Below are 17837 nucleotides of genomic sequence, written 5' to 3' on the forward strand. Positions count from 1 at the left end.
TGAGCTCAAAAGCCAGATGAGGAAGGCAATCCTGGACCAGAGATGGTGTCTCCTTGCAGAGATTGGCCAGCAACAATTCTGCACAGGCAAGAGAAGAACACACGTTTCCTCCTTAAAATTGGAAATGGGGGAAGATGAGGCCAGGAGGCTTGAGGGTTGTATATGAATGACTTTATTTATGTATGCTGGGCACCACCAGGCAACATGGTTTGGACAGTGTGCGAGGGAACAGTCAGGCAGATCAAATGAATGCTAGATTGGAGATGGCACCTTTCTGTCCGGTCACTGCGGGTTACAAAATGGAGCACTGCTGCTTCTGCAAGGCCAGCAGAGGGGTGGGAGGGGAAGGAAGAGATCACTGGCACTGCCTGGGGTGAACCGAGAGGGGTTTGCTGCTTCCCCTCTGCACACTGCAGCAAACCAGCAAGAACGCAACTGATTTTCCAGCAGAAGGCTGAGCATTGACAGCTCTTTTCTACCTGACAGGTTCTTGCTTAAAAAACACAGTCTGCTCTGATGGGGGTAGGTGAACAAGCAACCTGGCCTCAGCTGGGAAGAGGCCACCACAGCTGCCTGCGTACAGCCTCTCCGAGCCCAGCGGTGAGCCCTGAGAACTTTCCCACAGGGGCAGCACACTGCATGCTGCTGCTTACATTCATCTTGGCTGGGGCACTGCACCAGCTTTTGCCACACCTCTGCAGCAGCCCTCCAGCTCTTGCCCCATCTCTGCGCTTGAGGGTGACCCCAAGGTGATGTGTGGCAATGAACAGAGAGGAGGGGAACAGGGAGGAACTGCCACCGAGCAACTCCAGCTCCACTACTACTGCCAGGTACTGCAGAAGAATCCACATTGGGGGGCAGGGGGGGGGAGCACCAAATAATGCAATAAAAAACCTAAAGGCAAAACAGTGGCACAACCCAACACAAGCAGGTCTGTAGGCCTGCCCATGGCTGAAAAAGCAGTAGAAGCAAAGCAGCCACCAGGTGAGCAGAAAGGCATACACAGTACAGCAGAAGACAGCCATGGCGACAGCTTCCTGCTCACAAACCTGCTGCTCACACCAACGTCCTGGTATGGTTTATTGTCCTCTCATTTAGTGTATTCATAGAGAACAGCAAGACTCCCTAAAGAGCAGTTACTGGGTGGCGTCGCAGGGCGGGCTGGCTATTCCACTAAGCATGTGTGCTGTAAACAGTGTTAACATTGAACAATGGACAGCTGGGTAACGGGTGTTCAAGGAAGACCCAAAGCATAATTCCCAGGTGCTGTGGTCAGTATTTGAGATATCCTCAGACATTTCAATAAATAAAACAATTCTTACATTACAATGCACCTTTCCAATTATTATTTTGCCCCAGAATGGATAGAGTACACAAGAGTTATGCCTGGCTGCAAATACATGCTCCCTTTGCCCTGACGTGGCAGGAAGGAGGGAAACAGCCTCGACTCTTACAGAGAAAGAACGTGAGAACTCAGCACTGTAGATCTTGGCAGGTTGAGGGGGAAACACACAAGTGCCTTCACCCCCACTCTGGAGCACTTGCTTGCAGAGGAGAAAAGGTATTTAAAACAAGGTACAAGAGAATAACCGCCTAGTACAATGATAGCTGATTAGATTTGCTTTGTTCTACTCCATGCAATACAACCTAAGTCCTATCACCAACTTCTCCAGCTGTGGTGCAGACCCACACATCAGGCTAAGAAGTTACACATGCATACACACACTCACGCACCAAAAACAGTGGGGGCAAATGGGCTTAACTGTTGAGAATGTGCTTTCTATTAATTAAAAAAAAATATATATTAAAACCAACTTCATAAACCTACTGATGGTGAAGACACTGCTGAAGAAGAAAGTAGCTATGGGGCCTCAGCTATGTGTTTCCAGACAATCCAGGCGTTGCAGTCGGGCTGACTAAAGCCTGCGTGAGCAGTCTGCAGTGGTTAGCTCCCTTCTGGCTTGCTAGGCAGTTTCTATAAGCTGTTCCCTTTGTTTTTGCTTGCTTGTTTGTTTTACAGTGACAAACATGATTGCAATATAGGAGTTAAGGGACCGAAATGAAGAAGGAATGGGCCATTCTGGAGAAATTCAGACTGATATTTTCTCCCTTGCATTTAAAAAAAACCACAAAACAAAAACAAACAACAAAAAATAAAAAAATAAGAAGTTAGTAAGTACTAATACAACCCTCCTGCTGCTGTTGTCTTTGCTCAGTGACATCGGGGCATGCTGGCGCACACACACACACACAGGCAGCTCTCAGACACTCGGACTCAGAAAAGCGAGTTTAGAACCAAAGTGAGTCTTCGGAGGAGACTGAGGACAGGTCCCAGGGCTAGAAGGTTTTTCGGTGGAGGGCACGAGCTCCGTCTTCTTCATATTCCTTTTTCGAAACCCACATTTTCTTAAAGGTGTCCAGTGAGGCCAGGATAGAGCCACTGGGGAGAGACAGGCATGTTATGGGTTAAAGGAAAATGTTGGGGGCACTCTCATCACATCTCTGCAGAGATGAGCCGTTTCTATTTCATGACACTTCCCCACGTCAGAAAGGTGCCAAGGCTCCCAGTTACCTACAACAGAAATGCTCTCTGGAGAGTCACTTCCTCGCCTGTTAGCCTCAAACGTGTCGGCACTACAGAGCCTGGCACCAGCCACCCCCTCCCAAATGACCTGCTGATCGCTGCTCCAGTAACACGCTGAGCATCGCACAGCTGAACAATGAAACCCTCCTGACACACAGCACCAGAAGGGACAAGAGCGTGAGTGCCAACAGGCTGCGCCTCCCCAGCCCTCATCCCACAGCAAGATGTGTCACTGTGCAGTACATACCCAATCCACGTGGAATACAATCTCTCCTGAGGAGCTGATATCTGGGAGAAAGACAGAATCAGTCAGTACCTTCCCAAGCTCCAGTCTGCTCCTCCTGGGACACTGCCCCATTTCACTACAGCTAACAGCTCACAAACACGGGTATGATCTCTCCCACCAGAAAGACACCCAGCAGCCCCCCCCAAAACAGCTACTGTGGTCCAAGATCCTGGACAGGGGTCATGTTGTCAGAGGAGCCACCTTCTCAGTGATGAAACCAAACAGGCTTTCATCAAACAGCAAATACTGTTGGGCTGTCTCAGGAAAGTCATTTCAGGTTTGAAGCAAATGGTAGCTGCGCTCTCAGCATGGTTCTTTAAAGGCCACAGAACAACACACATAGCAAGTGATAAACACAAAAGAGATTGCTCCTACCCTTATTTTGACATCCTTCGGAGCTAGTTTCTTCACTTCGCTCAACAGCCTGTCACCAAAGCCTACACAAGACAGAAAATGTGTAGCGTGAGCCCCTCAGCAAAATCCCAAGTTCCATCTACTCACAATGTGGACATGTCCTATGCAGTCCTATTCAAATATCCCCCTCCAGATCTCACAGAGAGACCAGTTTGGAGAGGCACAGAACACAGCCAGTGAGATAACAGGATTCTGTCTCACTCAGATAGACCTCAAACACTGGCACAATGGGCTCTATGCCTCAGCAGCAACTTGAGACAAGAAAACAAGATTTTTAGCTAGGACCTCCTCCTTCCCTGGGCACTCCTCCTGTGTCCAGCCCATTTGTACAGGGAAGCAGGGTTTGAACAGGAAGACCAGGACCTATCTGGAGATGTCCACCTGTGGATAACAGGCTGACGGGTTCCGGCAGAGAATATCTTTAAGTCGATGGGGACCAGCTGAGCCCTGAGGGGATGGGTAGAAAGCTTTCTGCACACGTGTAGCTGACACTTCATGCAGTACCAGGACCGCTGGACTCTCTCACACACCAGAGACCTAGAGATGCAAGAGCCTTTTAGGTACCTAGTCTCAAATATCCTGAACTACAGCAGCAGGAATGAATATAGCTATTCAGTCCTGACACAGGCGGAGTGATAGGAGGAAGACAATAAAAGCCCTACAAGCCCAGGAAGTGATGTACAAGGGCAGAGGTGTCTTGCATACCCAGAAGGGTATGACTAGGACTCAGAAAATTAGACAGTAACCCCCGCAAGAGAGAAGAGTTCCCACAGCCCTCACCCCACAGGACAAATTGTGTGATCTAGGTTATCTTCCCAGTTTCACATGAGAAAGAAGCAAGACATCAGGTATGTCACAGCCCACTGAAAGAGGAGAGGCAGGAACCTTTGAAAAGCGTGGAGCCTCCAGACAGCACGATGTTGGAAAACAGTGTTCGCCTCAGGTCCATGTCTGATTTTTGAATGGCAAAAACAAGCACCTCATGGAGTCCTTCACATTCCTCCCCTATCAGGTCTGGCCGGAACAGGAGCTCCGGGGCTCGAAAACGGGCAGGGCCGATCTGCAAGGGGAGAAGTTAGTACAGAGGGAAAGAAGAGAGCAGTGTGGCTCTGTTCACTGTCTACAGTTTGGGCCTGCCTTAGGTGAAACTTCAGAGTAACGAAGTTTTCTGGACATTCATGCTGCATCACTAGCTCCCAAGTGAACACCAGTTTGGTCTACTGCTCCTAGAAAAGGCACTATTTCCATTTTGCAGATGAAAGATGAAGAAACTTGCTCAGCCCCATACAGCAGGTCACTGAAAAGGGAGCAGATCCACTCCTGGTGCTGGAGGTAAGACCTGTATTTCCTCTCCTTCAGCCATTCTGTAGAGGGCTCAGTCTTTTGAGGAGTATTGCTAACTCACTCTTCAAAGCAATCGTTTCTGCACTTCTAGGCAGGACAAAAGCCACATACAAAACCACTGCTGAATTTAGCGTGCTGATAACTACCCACACCCTGTACCTGATCTGCACAAAGATTTGCTAGATCAGAGCCTGCACTCAAACAGATGAGTCCCCATGGTCATGCTGCATCCTTACCCAGACTTCCAGTAGAAGTTGTAAGGTTTCTAATAATGTTTCCTTCCCCTAAAAAAAAATCTAGTGTCCAGTCAACAGCCTGGGATGAGTTCTGGTCTTTTAAAATTATCCCCTCCCACCTAACACCGCATCAAATTTCCCATCACTAGGCAGAAGGCAATTCTTCACATTAGGAATCATCTGAGGGTGGTCCTTACAAACCTCGATAGTGCTTCCATCTGGCAGGTAGTACTGAGCCTTCTCAGTCTCCAAAGTCTCATCCTTCTGGGGGTTTATTGACAGGTAGCAGGCACGCTGGAGAGGAAACAGAGTCAGGGACAGGGAGGTGAGAAGGGTAGACCCAAATGCCTCTAATAAAATACTTTTCTCACTAACAATCAAAATCTGTGTATCCCTTGGGGAGACCAATTTCAACAATATTTTGTGCTGGGGAAAAGACCTTTTGGGTTCACATCAGGTAAAATACCTATTCATGCTACAGCTCCATGTGATGATTAGAGACATTAAGGATACTCACATCCCCTCTAACTGCTGCTTACCTCTTGCTTCCAGCACTCTCTTACTGCTTAGAAGTTACCTCCCTCTAGCATAGATGGGGTAACTATCCTGTGAGCGCTTCCAGCCTACTGTAGGGCAAAGTAAAACACGCACCTGAAACACGTTTAGTGACATTAACCTTGTATAAAGGTGGGCTCAGGTAACTTCGCAACAGATTAGGAGCGTGAACAGAGTCCATTATTACATTTCAACAGTGTTAACGATAACTAACAGCAAAAATTCAACATGATCTAAGCTGCTCACTTCCCATTGCCCACCTATGTTTTAAGTTACAGGAAACAAAATACTTTGACTTTTCAAACTGCTCCAGCACCCCATATTTTTTATTCCACGGTAAGCTTTCCTATTCCAAATTGTTATCATTTGGGGATTTAAAAAAAAAAAATCTGAACAGAATCACTGAATCATTTAGGTTGGAAGGGGCCTCTTGAGATCATCTAGTCCAATCCCCCTGCTCAGGTAGGGTCAGTCAGAGCAGGCTGCCCAAACCCATGCCCAGTCATGTTTGGAGTACCTCCATAGATAGAGAATCTACAAACCTCTTCGGGCAACCTGTTCCAGTGTTTGACCGCCCTCACAGTAAACCAAAAAACAGAGAACAATGTTTGCACCGAAGTAGGTATTAAGGGTTCCCCTTTTAAGGTAATTTCTCCTCTAGACTTTTCAACATCCCCAAATTTCTTTCCTAATATTTTTCCCCTTAAAAAAAACAAAACAAACAAACAAACAACAACAAAAACTTGAGTCAGACAGACTCCAACAGATCACAAGCAGCTTTTAGGACTGAGAAACTCTCACGTCCAGGATCTCAGCTTTGTGCTTGTCATGGTGCATTCAGGCTACATATCCAAACTTCTCCCAAGGCAAGAAAGCTGCAAACACAAGAAGCCACACTCAACCGCTCAGATTTGCAAATCAAGTCACAAATGGCACCAGCATCAACAGAAATCTCACTGCAAGTTCCAGGCACATATATCCTAGAAGTCTGCAACACTTTCCTCAGCTAAAATTAATCTTAAAGCAAAACGTCTAAGTTGGAGAGCGAACATCAGGTTGTTTCCTCCCTTTTTCAATAGTCTCACGGGTGAGGGTAGTCAGTATGCAAAGCAGGACTTGGCTCACTTTCCCCTGCTCTTTGTTTCCCTAAGCATATAGTCCAGAGAAAAGATTGCACTGGTACAAGACGTTGCGTTTAACAGTCAGCATAACGTCTTTTAATAGTTTCATAACCCAAGATGCAAAGGGAGCCTTGGCCATTTATGAAGAATACAAGTCTCTTGCTTTGTCCTGTAAGGCCACTGCAATTGCACTGCAACTAACGCTTGGTACAAAACAGGCTTCTCCTGAAGCAAAGAGTTCTCCAGGAAGCCTCTGATCACTAGATCTTCTGGTCCACAGATGCTGCAGTATCTGCACGTCAGCTTTTTTGTCCCATTCAGCAATCAGCACTTGTGGAGCAGAGAGAGCAGCTACCGGGTTAAAACCTACAATCCTATGAAGTCTCCTGCTCCGGGCAACAGGCAGAAGCCATTCAGCTGTACCGTGACATGAAGCACAAGCACTGCTCCCTCAGCACAGCCACACTGAGTTATAGCCATGAAGAACAAGCAAACTATTTCCACTATGGCCCTTTGCTGGTAGGTCACAGGCTCCAGAATAGCTCATTAACGCTCTCAAACTCTGGCACAGGCTGCTGACTCAGCCCAAAGTTATCTGCGGCAATCATACCTTGTGATGGGGGACTGCAGCATGGCAGCAACTGTCAGGCATCCGCACGCAGCAATCAGCCAGTACTGACCCCACGTACTGAAGGCACGGATGCGCAGGCAGCCCCAAGTCACACACAGTCTTGCTGAAATCAGAGAGCAACCTGCCTGTGTGAGCACAGCAATGCTGCAAAGCTGCTGTGAGCAGTCACCAGCTCTGAGCTAGTATTTACTGTCCCACCTCTGCCCTCCTCTCTTGGCACATAACAGAAGCCAAGGTAACTGCTTTGCTAGGGATCTTAATCATGCCTTTCCAAACTGCTGCATAGCTATAAGGTCACTAAATACTGCAGACCGTATAAACAGGGGAAGCCTCTGTAAACATGAATTCTGTGAGTGAATTCTTTCACAGAGCGGGGGGGGAAGCAACTTGCAATATCCCACTTGTGACCCCCACCTGCCATGGATTTTACCTTGCTCTGAAGGGTAAACAAACACTAGTGAAAGATATCATCAGACCCTGAGAAACTGCAGCACAGATAAATGCAAAGCACATTCTGGACCACCAGCCTGTCTTCACCTCCATGTCAACAGCCCCTCAATAGGGATTAGATGTGACCTTGACTCCAAGTCTCACAGAATACAGGATGGCTGAGATTGCAAGGGACCTCTGGATGTCATCACCTTGTCCACCCCCCTTGTTCAAGCAGGGTCACCTACAGCAGGTTGCCCAAGACCACGTCCAGATGGCTTTTGAATGTCACCAAGGATGGAGACTCCACAACTCTCTGTACAACCTGTGCCAGTGCTTGGTCACCCTCACAGTAAAAAAGTTTATGTTCAGACAGAACCTCCTGTGCTTCAGTTTGTGCGTCTTGTCCTGTCACTGGACATCACTGAAATGAGCCTGGCTCTGTTTTCTTTGCACCCTCCCTTCAGACATTTATATCCATTGATAAGATCCTCCCCAACCTTCTCCTCTCGCAGCTCAACAGTCCCAGCTCTCTCTGCCTTTCCTCATATGAGATGTTCCCGTCCTTTAATCATCCTAGTAGCCCTAGTCTCCCTCAGGCAGATAAAGGAATGAGGTGCAGAGCTAGGTAGGCTGGCACTTTCCACTAGATTTCACAAGTCACGACTTCCCTTTGGAGAAATCCCTTTTTGGATAAACACAGAAAAAGACAGGGCATCACCTCCTTGATGGTCTTGACAATCTCAAACTCAGAGGTTGTGTGGAAGTCATAGCCTTCCTTCCGGAGATAGAGACGCAGGAAGCGTGAGACATCACGGCCAGCGATGTCAATCCGCATGATGGAGTGAGGCATGGCAAAGCCTTCATAGATGGGAACCGCATGGGTAACGCCATCCCCAGAGTCCAGCACCACTCCTGTAGTCCTCCCAGTAGCATAGCTAGCAAAGGGGCAAACAATCAAGTCAGAACAAGCAATTCAAAGTGACTCCAAGCATGCAGCACATCCAGGCTCAACTCAGGAAGCAGATATTTCACATGAACAGGGGCTAGAAAACCCCAAAAACCTAGTTCTCATCATAGTACAGCAAATTCCTGTAAACTCTTACAGAATTACAAACTTAATTATAGAAATTAAGTTTTTAATTTCAGTTCTTGATTGAAGAGGGCATAAGTCAGACATCAGTGTGGTCTTCTGTGGGGTTTTTTTTGTTTGAGAAAAAATGGATTTCACAGCAACATTTCACAAGCACAAATCAAAGACAAAACACACTTACAGGCTAAGCACAGCTTGCATGGAGATGAATAGTGCTGGCACATTGAAGGTCTCAAAAAACACCTCAGCAGCACGCTCTCTGTTCTTGCGTGGGTTTAGGGGTGCTTCCGTCAGCAGCACAGGATGCTGGTAAAGAAAAGAAGGAGCCATGCTGCAATAACCACAGGCAGCTAGATGTGTGCTCCTGAAAATCTCTGCTCTGCATATTTATTCACTTTAGAAACCACTGGTACAAGAGGACCGGTAGAAGGGAATAATTTCAGGTACTGAACTGTATTAGACTGTGAATAACCTCTGTTAAGTTGGAGGACCAGCAGGGTTCTGGTCTAGTTACGAAGAATTGATAGAAAATCTATTCTGTGAGTGACCTTGTTCATCCTTCACAGGACAGGATGACTCAGTGCCAAAAGTCAGCCAGATTAGCCAAAATACACAGACCTAAGAAAGGGTGAAGGCATATGGTCCTAGCATGAGCAGGCAGAAATATTCCTACTCCACTTATACAACCTATTGCTCTCAGTCATTTAATAATTTTTTGGTCAGCTCCTTCCAGACCACAGGATTGTGGTTTTCTCCTTCCTCACTTCAAATCATGTCACTGCTGAGCGGATAGGCCTGATGCACAGGCAGAACAGGAAAAGTTAGAAGCACTTGGCCTAGAGCAGAATCGTTACAGAGAGTGTGAATAACAAATGTTGAAAGTCAGATTTTCAGTCAAGCCAGAACATTAGATCTGGGGAGCAATTCTGCTTGGACACTTCTTGTGCAGTATCTCCTGAGAGGTGAAAGAGCCCAATTTAACAATGGACACATTTAGAAAGAAGAGCAAAGGAAAAGTCCCATATCTTTCCTGGAGTTCCAAGGCTCCTGGTGTTATACACACACTGAATGACACCTGTGCCATTACATAACGAGGTATCTCACCTCCTCTGAGAATGTCTGAAGCTGGTCTTTTGAATACACATACTGCCAAATGCGCTCCATGTCGTTCCAGTCCTTCACTATGCCATGCTCCATCGGGTATCGGATCGAGAGGAGACCTCTGTGCTCCTGAGCAAACAGAAATGACAATAGAGCATATCTGTCAGAGACTCAATTAATCACATTTCTGAGCACTATGACTTTGATTTAATGTCAGACTCACTTATTTTTGATTCCACTAAAAGACAACTTATATCTAGCATATAGGGCAAAAACTGAACATTAATCACAAACATCTCTCCCAGAGAAGTACTCATGAGATTAAACAAGGCCTTTTTATACCAAGTAGGAAAGTCTGGCATTTGCAGAGCACATTCCATCCTAACAGTTTTCAAGCCAACATACAGACACCTATCAAATGGTATCTTTGTTCTGCCAGCTCAGTCATGAAATAAAACATAACAGGGTGGTATTGGGGAATGTAGTTCAGAGGGCTCACGAGAAATGTGAGACCATATGACTACATGCTGACAAAAGCAGGGCTGTGGAAAGCAAGCTTCTTGCCCACACTAGGGAGATAAAAGACAACTAAGTAGGGTCCATTTCTAACGTTCCCAGTGAAAAAGATGGTGATGTAATCATACAGACTTAGAAGTGGCCTAGAAAAAAAGGAGAGATATAGAAGGACTTGGGAAAAAGGTCTCTGGTCAGCAGGTTGGCACAAGAATTTCATGAAGCTTCCCACTCCGCCTTGGACACACTTAAAAGTGGCAACCTATTCTGCTCTTCAGATCTATACACTGATACCAAGGAACCACAGCCCTTTTAAGCACAACTGCTACAGCCCCTCCTTACAGCAGTATAAAGAGATATATGGAGAAGTGCAGTACACAGGTTTTCTTACCTCTGCCTTTGGACCAATGAAAATGTCCCCTTCTAAAGCACCAGCCATAACACGAATGTGCTTTGGTCTGCCCACACTAGAACAGAGGCAAGAGTATAAATGCTTCGAGAGAGAGAGCTCAGATGCACCCAAAGATTAACTATTTTGTGTTCCTCTCTCTCCTAACCAGTACTTTCTAAAGCGATGGGTGAGTCTGGGGCACTACCAGGTGCAGGCAGACCCATGTTTGCCCTGTCTGAGCTAATCTCAGAATCAGAGGTGAAGGGAACAGATTGTAGACACTTCTGAATTGGCAGGACATAAGCCAGCTGAGCCTGGCCACACTTCCCCTGATGATTCAGGACTTCTTTGTTCCAACAATGCTGGGGTGAACATGGCTAGACTGAGCAATGGTCTGAGCTGTTAGATCCACATGGTGTTGCCTGACCTCAGGTAGGCTTCTCAGATTAGACATTTATAGTCCCATACCCCACCTCACTATACAGAACACATTGCTCAGAACAAAAACATACTCATTTAAAAACCCACCCTTTGAAAATAAAAGCCAGTGAGTATTCAGAGTTCCTGATCCAGCAGTTCTTTTTCCAGTAAAACTCTCAGAAAACTTCCAAGGAAGTTTGGCAGGAATCAAAACGTCAGACCACACACCAAAGAAATACAAAGGTCTCCACACCTCTTGCCCCAGCTTTGTCTTTTTCCTGGTGTCCTAATGCCTCAAGACTAAAGGAGCCCACAGCTTTGGTTGGGTGTTGAGCCTGACAAAGTGATAAGTCATCTTTTATAGTTTGTTTCCCCCCCTGCAAAAAATCTCAAAGTACTTAACAGCAGAGATCTCCTCTCCCTGATGCTTCTGTGCAGCAGGCAGCAAAAGAATAACTCATTTCTCCAGTTACAAAATTGGACCATTCTTCCCCTCTATGTATCAAAGAGTTGGTACGCGGTACTAAGAACTTACCATGACCAGCAGAATACTTACTAGTTTGGAAAGCAGTATTTCGGTATTTGATCGCCTGCAAAACCTGCTTTAATCACGCCTGAACCCTGTGGGAAGAACATATAAATACATGAGCTGTAGGCCTCTCAGAAGCAGCAGATTTAGAGAGGATGGAGGGAAGGTGGATAAAGTCAGAGAAGGGAGTAGAAAAGGACCATGTGAAACAGGTTGGAGTGGAGACTAGGGAAAAGAAGATCAGGTGGTGAATAAATGAGCTAACACTAAAGAGTCAGGTCACAGAAATCTGGTTAGAAAAGACACTGGAAACTAAACCAGATTGGAGTCTGGAAAGAACAAAGGTGCCAGTCAGACTGCAAGGGGAAGGGCTGGAGGCATGAAGAGTGCCTGACAGGATAGGGCTTGTTTAAAAGGGACAAGGAAGAAGAGATTAGGTATGGCAGTCAGAAAGGCACAAATCCAAAAAGCCTTCTGTGACATTCAAAGCAGCACAAGTAGCAAACACAGAGTGGGTAAGGCCAGCCACAAGGAGGCCCTGGCAAGGAGTCAGTGCAGGCATCTGGCCCCACAGCTCCTGTCCCGATATCATCCGGAGGCATCCTGGGAACCCCATCATCAACTTGGATCTGTGCTGACTCCTTCCCCTCCTCCATTTCCTCTCCCTGCACAAGGGAATGACATCTTGAAACAATGAGCAGCTTGCAGGAACACCCAAGTTTTGCTAAGGAGCGGATTTTCATAGGATCTCCTTGGATAAGCCATTTCACTGATAATCCCAGACTACCATGGGAGCAAGCTCTTCTGCAGAAAGAAGAGCAGTTCCATTTTATGCCATACTGGGAGCAAAGCGTGTGACTTTGCACTGAAACCAGTGACCTATGAAGTGCCTGTTCACTCTCAAGGGCTTTTCAGCAGGACTGCTCTGTTTATGAGGCCAAAAGAACATTTTGGCTGCCCCAGAGCATTTTAAAATGAGCAGCGGCACAGCTTCTCCACTGCTTTCCCCTTCCCACCACTTCTGTGTGGGTCAGCATCACTGCTTTCACTTGGAGGCTGAGGCCAAATGAGTTGCTCAGGGCTCTGCCAGACAAGCTCTGGCTGCAGCAGTTTCTGGTGCTGCCGTCCCAGCTGCCTGCCCTATTCCAGTGCCAGAGGTTACCAGCCAGAGCAGGCTCAGCAGAAAGGAATGCGGGGCGGCTCCAGCCTCTCCAGTTCACAGTCCGGTGCCTTATTCCCAAGCTACTTTCATCAGCAGTTTCAGCCAAGGTGCTGGGCTTTGCACAGAGCATGTGTGCCCTGCCACCAGGGCCAGGGCACTCCTGCCTTAAAACCGCCAGAGTCAGATTTGCCAGGAGGCATCTGTCAGAGATGAGTATCAGGAACACTGCAAACCAGACCTAGCTAGTTAGAAAAGACAGATCCCTCAAATCCTCATCTCCTGACAAACGCCTGCAGCCAGGCTGGCTCAAGGAGCACACCCAAGCTGGCACCTGGGCAGGACTACTCCCTCTGGACAAGAGGGACTCCCAAGGTCTGCACTAACAGGTACCGGTGTGACAAAGTGGCCTGTGAAGTGTTAAAAAGACTTCCCTTTAGACAGACTCTCCTCTGGCTATTCACTTCAAACTCAAGCAAGGAATAAAACAAAACCACCATTTTGTTTTTCCTTATCATATCTTATAAACAACTCTATACCTGGAAATAATACCATCCTTTGTCAAGCCTTGTAGCAAAAAAGTTGAATCAAACACAGTAACATAACCACATCAGAATATTGTGCTTATTGAATATTTTATTCAAGATAATGACTGATCTTGCTGCCAGCAGTCTGCTGCTGCGAAGTGGTTTCAGAAAAACAATGATGCTCCTATTTTAATGCAGAGATCAAAACTTCCTTATGCCAGGCCAAAAGTTACCCAGCATGTCCTGGTGAGATTCCCAGCAAGTTATGCTTTTTAAGATTTACAAATTGAAGTTCGAAGTTAACTGAACGTGTTGGTAGTGCAGAACTCCTAGCTGGAGTCAAAGACAAATGACTGTTTTGAATGTGCCAGTAGGATGGGACTTCACCACAGTCATGCTTCCAAGTGCATGGGAATAAACCGAGCACAGCTGCTGGCTATCTCCGCACTACAAAGACATGACAGCACTTTCTGACCTATTCAAATTTCTTGAAACATTTTACTTCTTTGAAGCTGTGTGCACTGAGTAAATCTACTTACTATAGACCGGTTTGAGATTCCTATACAATGAGAGGAAAAGGTTTAAATTTTGAAATAACCCTGGCTGATTCAGAACATTTAAAGTAAAACCTGTTTTTTCATCTTTGTTTCAAATAAGCAAAAAAAACCAACACATCCTCCCTTCTGCTACAAGCTCTGATTTTTTAAAACTTAAAAGAATTTCAAAATTAACACCCTTCTACCAGTAACTATCCTGGCTGGGCTTTCATACCATTTTGTTTGTTTGTTTTGTGGGTTTCTTTTAATCTGAGCAAAAGAATAAAAGAAGAAAGAAAAACTACATGCCAAATGTAAAGGTCAAGATAATCTCATGGAAAATTCTTGTGAGTACCTTGAAGTAACTGAACATGCCTCTTTCACTAGCTCTGTAGCTAGTCATTTATTTAAACAGAAATCACCAAGAGAGTCAATCTGCCATGTAGCACTTTTTATGGGGAGGGCACATTTCATATTGTTGTCAAATTATTTTATTAGATACACATTTTATAAGATCAAGAACAAACCAAGGACACAACGGCCCTTATTGACTGCTTAGCTGTTTAAAATGCCACCATTTAGACTACAAAGCCAAATTTTATCCTCTTTTATGTAAACAGAGACAATTCCATGGAGGTCAAGGAATTTGCACTTGCTTAGGCTACAGCTGAACCATGCTGTCTATTTACATGTGCACTATGTTCACCAGGGCTCCCAGACCATTTGTTTCAGAGAGAACTTGTTGGGAGTGCAAGATGGGAACACAACTCTTAAAAATTACTTATTAGACAATGAAGAGTATTAAGGTAGTGCTGAGGTACAGCTCCAACCTCTCACTGTATATTACAAAACTCTCCCTGCTGAAAACATGAAGCTGAGCGTACTATTTGGTAAGAGGAAAGAGGAAAAAAACCTCCTTGTTGAGTTTTTAGCTACGTACCTTAATGTCCTTTTGCAATATGCCGACATAGCAGAGCAGAGCTGGGACCGGGGGGAGTCTGGCTTGTTCACCAGCTCAGTACCTCATTTCCCCCTCCCATACACACACGTACATGAGACGGGATAACATTCAGCCTTGAAAAGCTGCCTGCAGCTCTCTGAGGAGAAGCAGTAATGAGGCAGCAGGAACAGCAGTACCTGTTCTGCACGGCTCTACTTCCCATCCTGCCTGAACTCAGAAGAGTACCAAAAATGCAGTGTCACCACAAGGCTCCTCGGCTGACAGCCTGCCAGCGTTAAAGGCAGATGTCACAACAACTGCTTCATTCTACTTCTTGTACAGGGAGGGGAAGGGAGCGAACTCATTTATCAGAGAGGCAAGAAGAAGAATTAGCTTTTATAAGACCAGCTGATAAAACGAGAAAAGAAATACAGTCAGTTGCTGGCACATGAGCCCTTCTTCAGGTTTGAAGCGAGGGCAGCAATCATTCCGTTAAATAGCAAAAGGAGGGGCTGAAATTAGATATAGGCTGCTATTATATGACTATAGCACAACAAACTCATCCTCACAGTACCAGAGTACCTGGAAATAACTTTAATGGCTACCTAATCACTCAGCACCACAGCAGGATCAGTGTTACTACAGTCATTTCTAAGAACAATCAACCTAACTTATTCTTTAATGTCTCCAGTAAAGAAGATAACATGTTTTTCTCCACCTAGTCAATTCTACTGCTTAATCTCCTTTTCCATTAGATATTTTCCTTCAGTGTCTAACCTAAATCACTCTGCTGTGATTCCAGGGCAAGGAACAAAACCAAAACTGTATCAGAGAGCTCAAGCTGTAGAGAGGAAAGTGGGGTCAATAATACAGAAGGGGTCAGAAGAATAATTAGCTTGATCTGAGAAGACCTACAATCATTCAGCTTATGGAAAAAAAAAAAGCAGTAGGTTGAGAAGTGCTAGGCTAGCAAGTCCACATGTCATACGGCAAAAAGATTCAGCAGAAATTAAGATGATGGAGAAAGAAGAGAGCACAACACTGACCCTCCGAAACAACAAAAATCTGAATCACTGGCAGTAGGGGTCAGAAGGGAGGAGCATGAATTTGTGACTCACTACACTTGAAGGAGGCTCCCTCCAAGACATGCCCTCCCACTCCTTCCTGGATAGTCCTTTCTCTTGGGAGGCCAGCACGGATGGGGCTAATCAGAACTGGACCCAGAAGTATCTCACCAAGGCATGCAGTCACTCTCATTCATCTCAAACTGAGCTATTACGCACACAGGTTGAAGGTCTGCTTTGAGCTAATGAGAAGCATTATCAGCTAGGAGCAGCTATCTGTGACACCACACCCCACTGTCAAATTAAAGCTGATGCAACCCATGCTGGGAGCAGTTCCTCCTGGAGCTCTGCCTCCTGAGGGCTTCGGCATATGAATGGGCACCTTGGGTACCAGCACTCCCTTGCTGTGACCACTAGGCTGGATGCGCTGGGAGGAGGGGGCTGGTACTGGAGGTGGCCGTCTCCCTTTCGCTGGGCCTGTCAGGGAGCGGGCCTGTGATGGGGGGGTTGGCTGCAGGGTATCATCTCCAGCGTGGTCCAGCCGATAAGGCAGACACCCCCAGAGCATGCTGGGAGTCTGGCCAAGGCCTGCGCCCAGAGCATGCTGGGAGTCTGGCCAAGGCCTGCGCCCACCAGGCCCCATTGTCCCCCAGGCACAAAGAGGGACAAGGCGGGGCCGCAGAGCCGGGTGGGGAGGGGGGGGGGGGGGGGGGGTGCAGCCCCGCCTGACGGACAGCTCTGGCGGCCAATGAGCACAGGTGCTCTCCGCAAGGGCGGGGCGGGAGGAGCCCCGCTTCGGCAGGTAACGGCGGGCTGCTCCCGCTGACTGACAGCCGCCCCAGCCAATGGGGTCGCCCCACCCCTCCCAGCCAGCAGGCACCTCGGCGGCGGCCGCTCCCCACCCGAGAGGGGCAGCGGCCCTCCGGCGGGTGACAGGCAGGCACCTCAACCAATCGCGGTGCGCCGAGCCGCGGCGGCCCCGCCCCGGCGGCGGCGGCCTGCAAGGATGCAGCGTACGGCGCTGTACGAGGGCCCGAGGTGGCAGCCAGGCCGGCGGGGGGGGGGGGCGGCGGGCGGGGCGCGGCCGTCCCCGATGACAAAGGGATTGCGGCCCGCGGGCCCTTCCCGCCCTCCCTGCTCCCGGGACGCGCGGCCGCCCGCACTCACGTTGTCTATCACGACGGGCTGGTTCGCTATCACGTCGTAGGACTCCATGGCGAGGACCCGCCGCAGCCACCCGTCAGGGAGCAACAGCCCAGCCCTCGGCAGCGCATGCACGGAACGGCGGCGCGGAGCCGCCTGGGTGATGTATTCCTCCGGCGGCAGTGCCTGCTGGGAAATGTAGTCCGGGCCCCGCGCGGCGCCTGACGGGAGGGCGCGCCGGGAGCGGGGCATGCCGGGAGATGTAGTGCGGAAAACAGGAAAGGCTGCAAAAACATCAACGGCCTGGAAACTGCCTTTTCGGCGTGAAACCTGAGTGGGGCGGTGGGTGTTGTGTTCCAGGGGTTAACTGCGCGCTTCCACCAAACAGCGCTGGATTTCCGTTGGTTGCTTTCCAGTTTTGATAGATTTTTTTTTTCCTCTAATTTTTCTAATAGGAAAAGTGAAAAAACAGTCACGTCACCTTCTGTGGAGGGACTCTATCACTAATGAAAGTGTTTCACTGTCCCATCATTTCACGGGATCATCTCTACAAACTGCTGGACATAACGCACCTGTTCTCTCTGCGCGTTACCTAGTTTCTCTGCGTTTTCTGCGGCATGGCAACCAGAAAAGAGGTGTCGGTGCAAATAATGCACATAACGGGCGTTCTTGTATTAAACAATGTGTTCCCTGTTGTTTTCCATTTGCTACATGTTCTAAAACCACTTTGAATAGTTGATGACTGACAAAGGCACTAAAATGATGCGTTTACTTCAAACTCTGAGCAACAACACTGGATCTTGAAATGAAAATGAACTTCA

General features: G+C 47.5%; 1 protein-coding gene across 2 annotated transcripts; it reads right to left on the reverse strand.

Moving 5' to 3' along the window:
- Nucleotides 1-154: 154 nt before the first annotated feature.
- Nucleotides 155-17199, reverse strand: ACTR1A (actin related protein 1A). 2 transcript variants are annotated; one of them, XM_072871501.1, is made up of 11 exons: nucleotides 17041-17199; nucleotides 11675-11739; nucleotides 10699-10774; nucleotides 9798-9923; nucleotides 8875-8999; nucleotides 8322-8538; nucleotides 5066-5158; nucleotides 4170-4344; nucleotides 3246-3307; nucleotides 2832-2872; nucleotides 155-2440 (listed from the first exon to the last, which is right to left on the reverse strand). In XM_072871501.1, the coding sequence occupies exons 1-11, from the start codon at nucleotides 17086-17088 to the stop codon at nucleotides 2338-2340; spliced, it is 1131 nt and encodes a 376-aa protein (XP_072727602.1). In that variant the 5' UTR covers nucleotides 17089-17199; the 3' UTR covers nucleotides 155-2337. The 2 variants fall into 2 exon arrangements, with proteins under 2 accessions (XP_072727602.1, XP_072727603.1); XM_072871502.1 differs by lacking the exons at nucleotides 10699-10774; nucleotides 17041-17199.
- Between the last annotated feature and the right edge of the window lie 638 nt (nucleotides 17200-17837).

Source organism: Ciconia boyciana, chromosome 8 (assembly GCF_034638445.1).
Source record: "Ciconia boyciana chromosome 8, ASM3463844v1, whole genome shotgun sequence".
Classification (NCBI taxonomy): Eukaryota; Metazoa; Chordata; class Aves; order Ciconiiformes; family Ciconiidae; genus Ciconia; species Ciconia boyciana.

Bases quoted from the DNA above. Each gene is read 5' to 3' on its own strand.
- ACTR1A (XM_072871501.1), bottom strand. From the start codon at position 17,088: ATGGAGTCCTACGACGTGATAGCGAACCAGCCCGTCGTGATAGACAAC. The intron at 9,924-10,698 runs GTAAGAAAACCT...CTGTTTGCTCAG, and splicing joins TCATTGGTCCAAAGGCAGAG to GAGCACAGAGGTCTCCTCTC. The intron at 8,539-8,874 runs GTAAGTGTGTTT...CCCCTTTGCTAG, and splicing joins ATGCAAGCTGTGCTTAGCCT to CTATGCTACTGGGAGGACTA.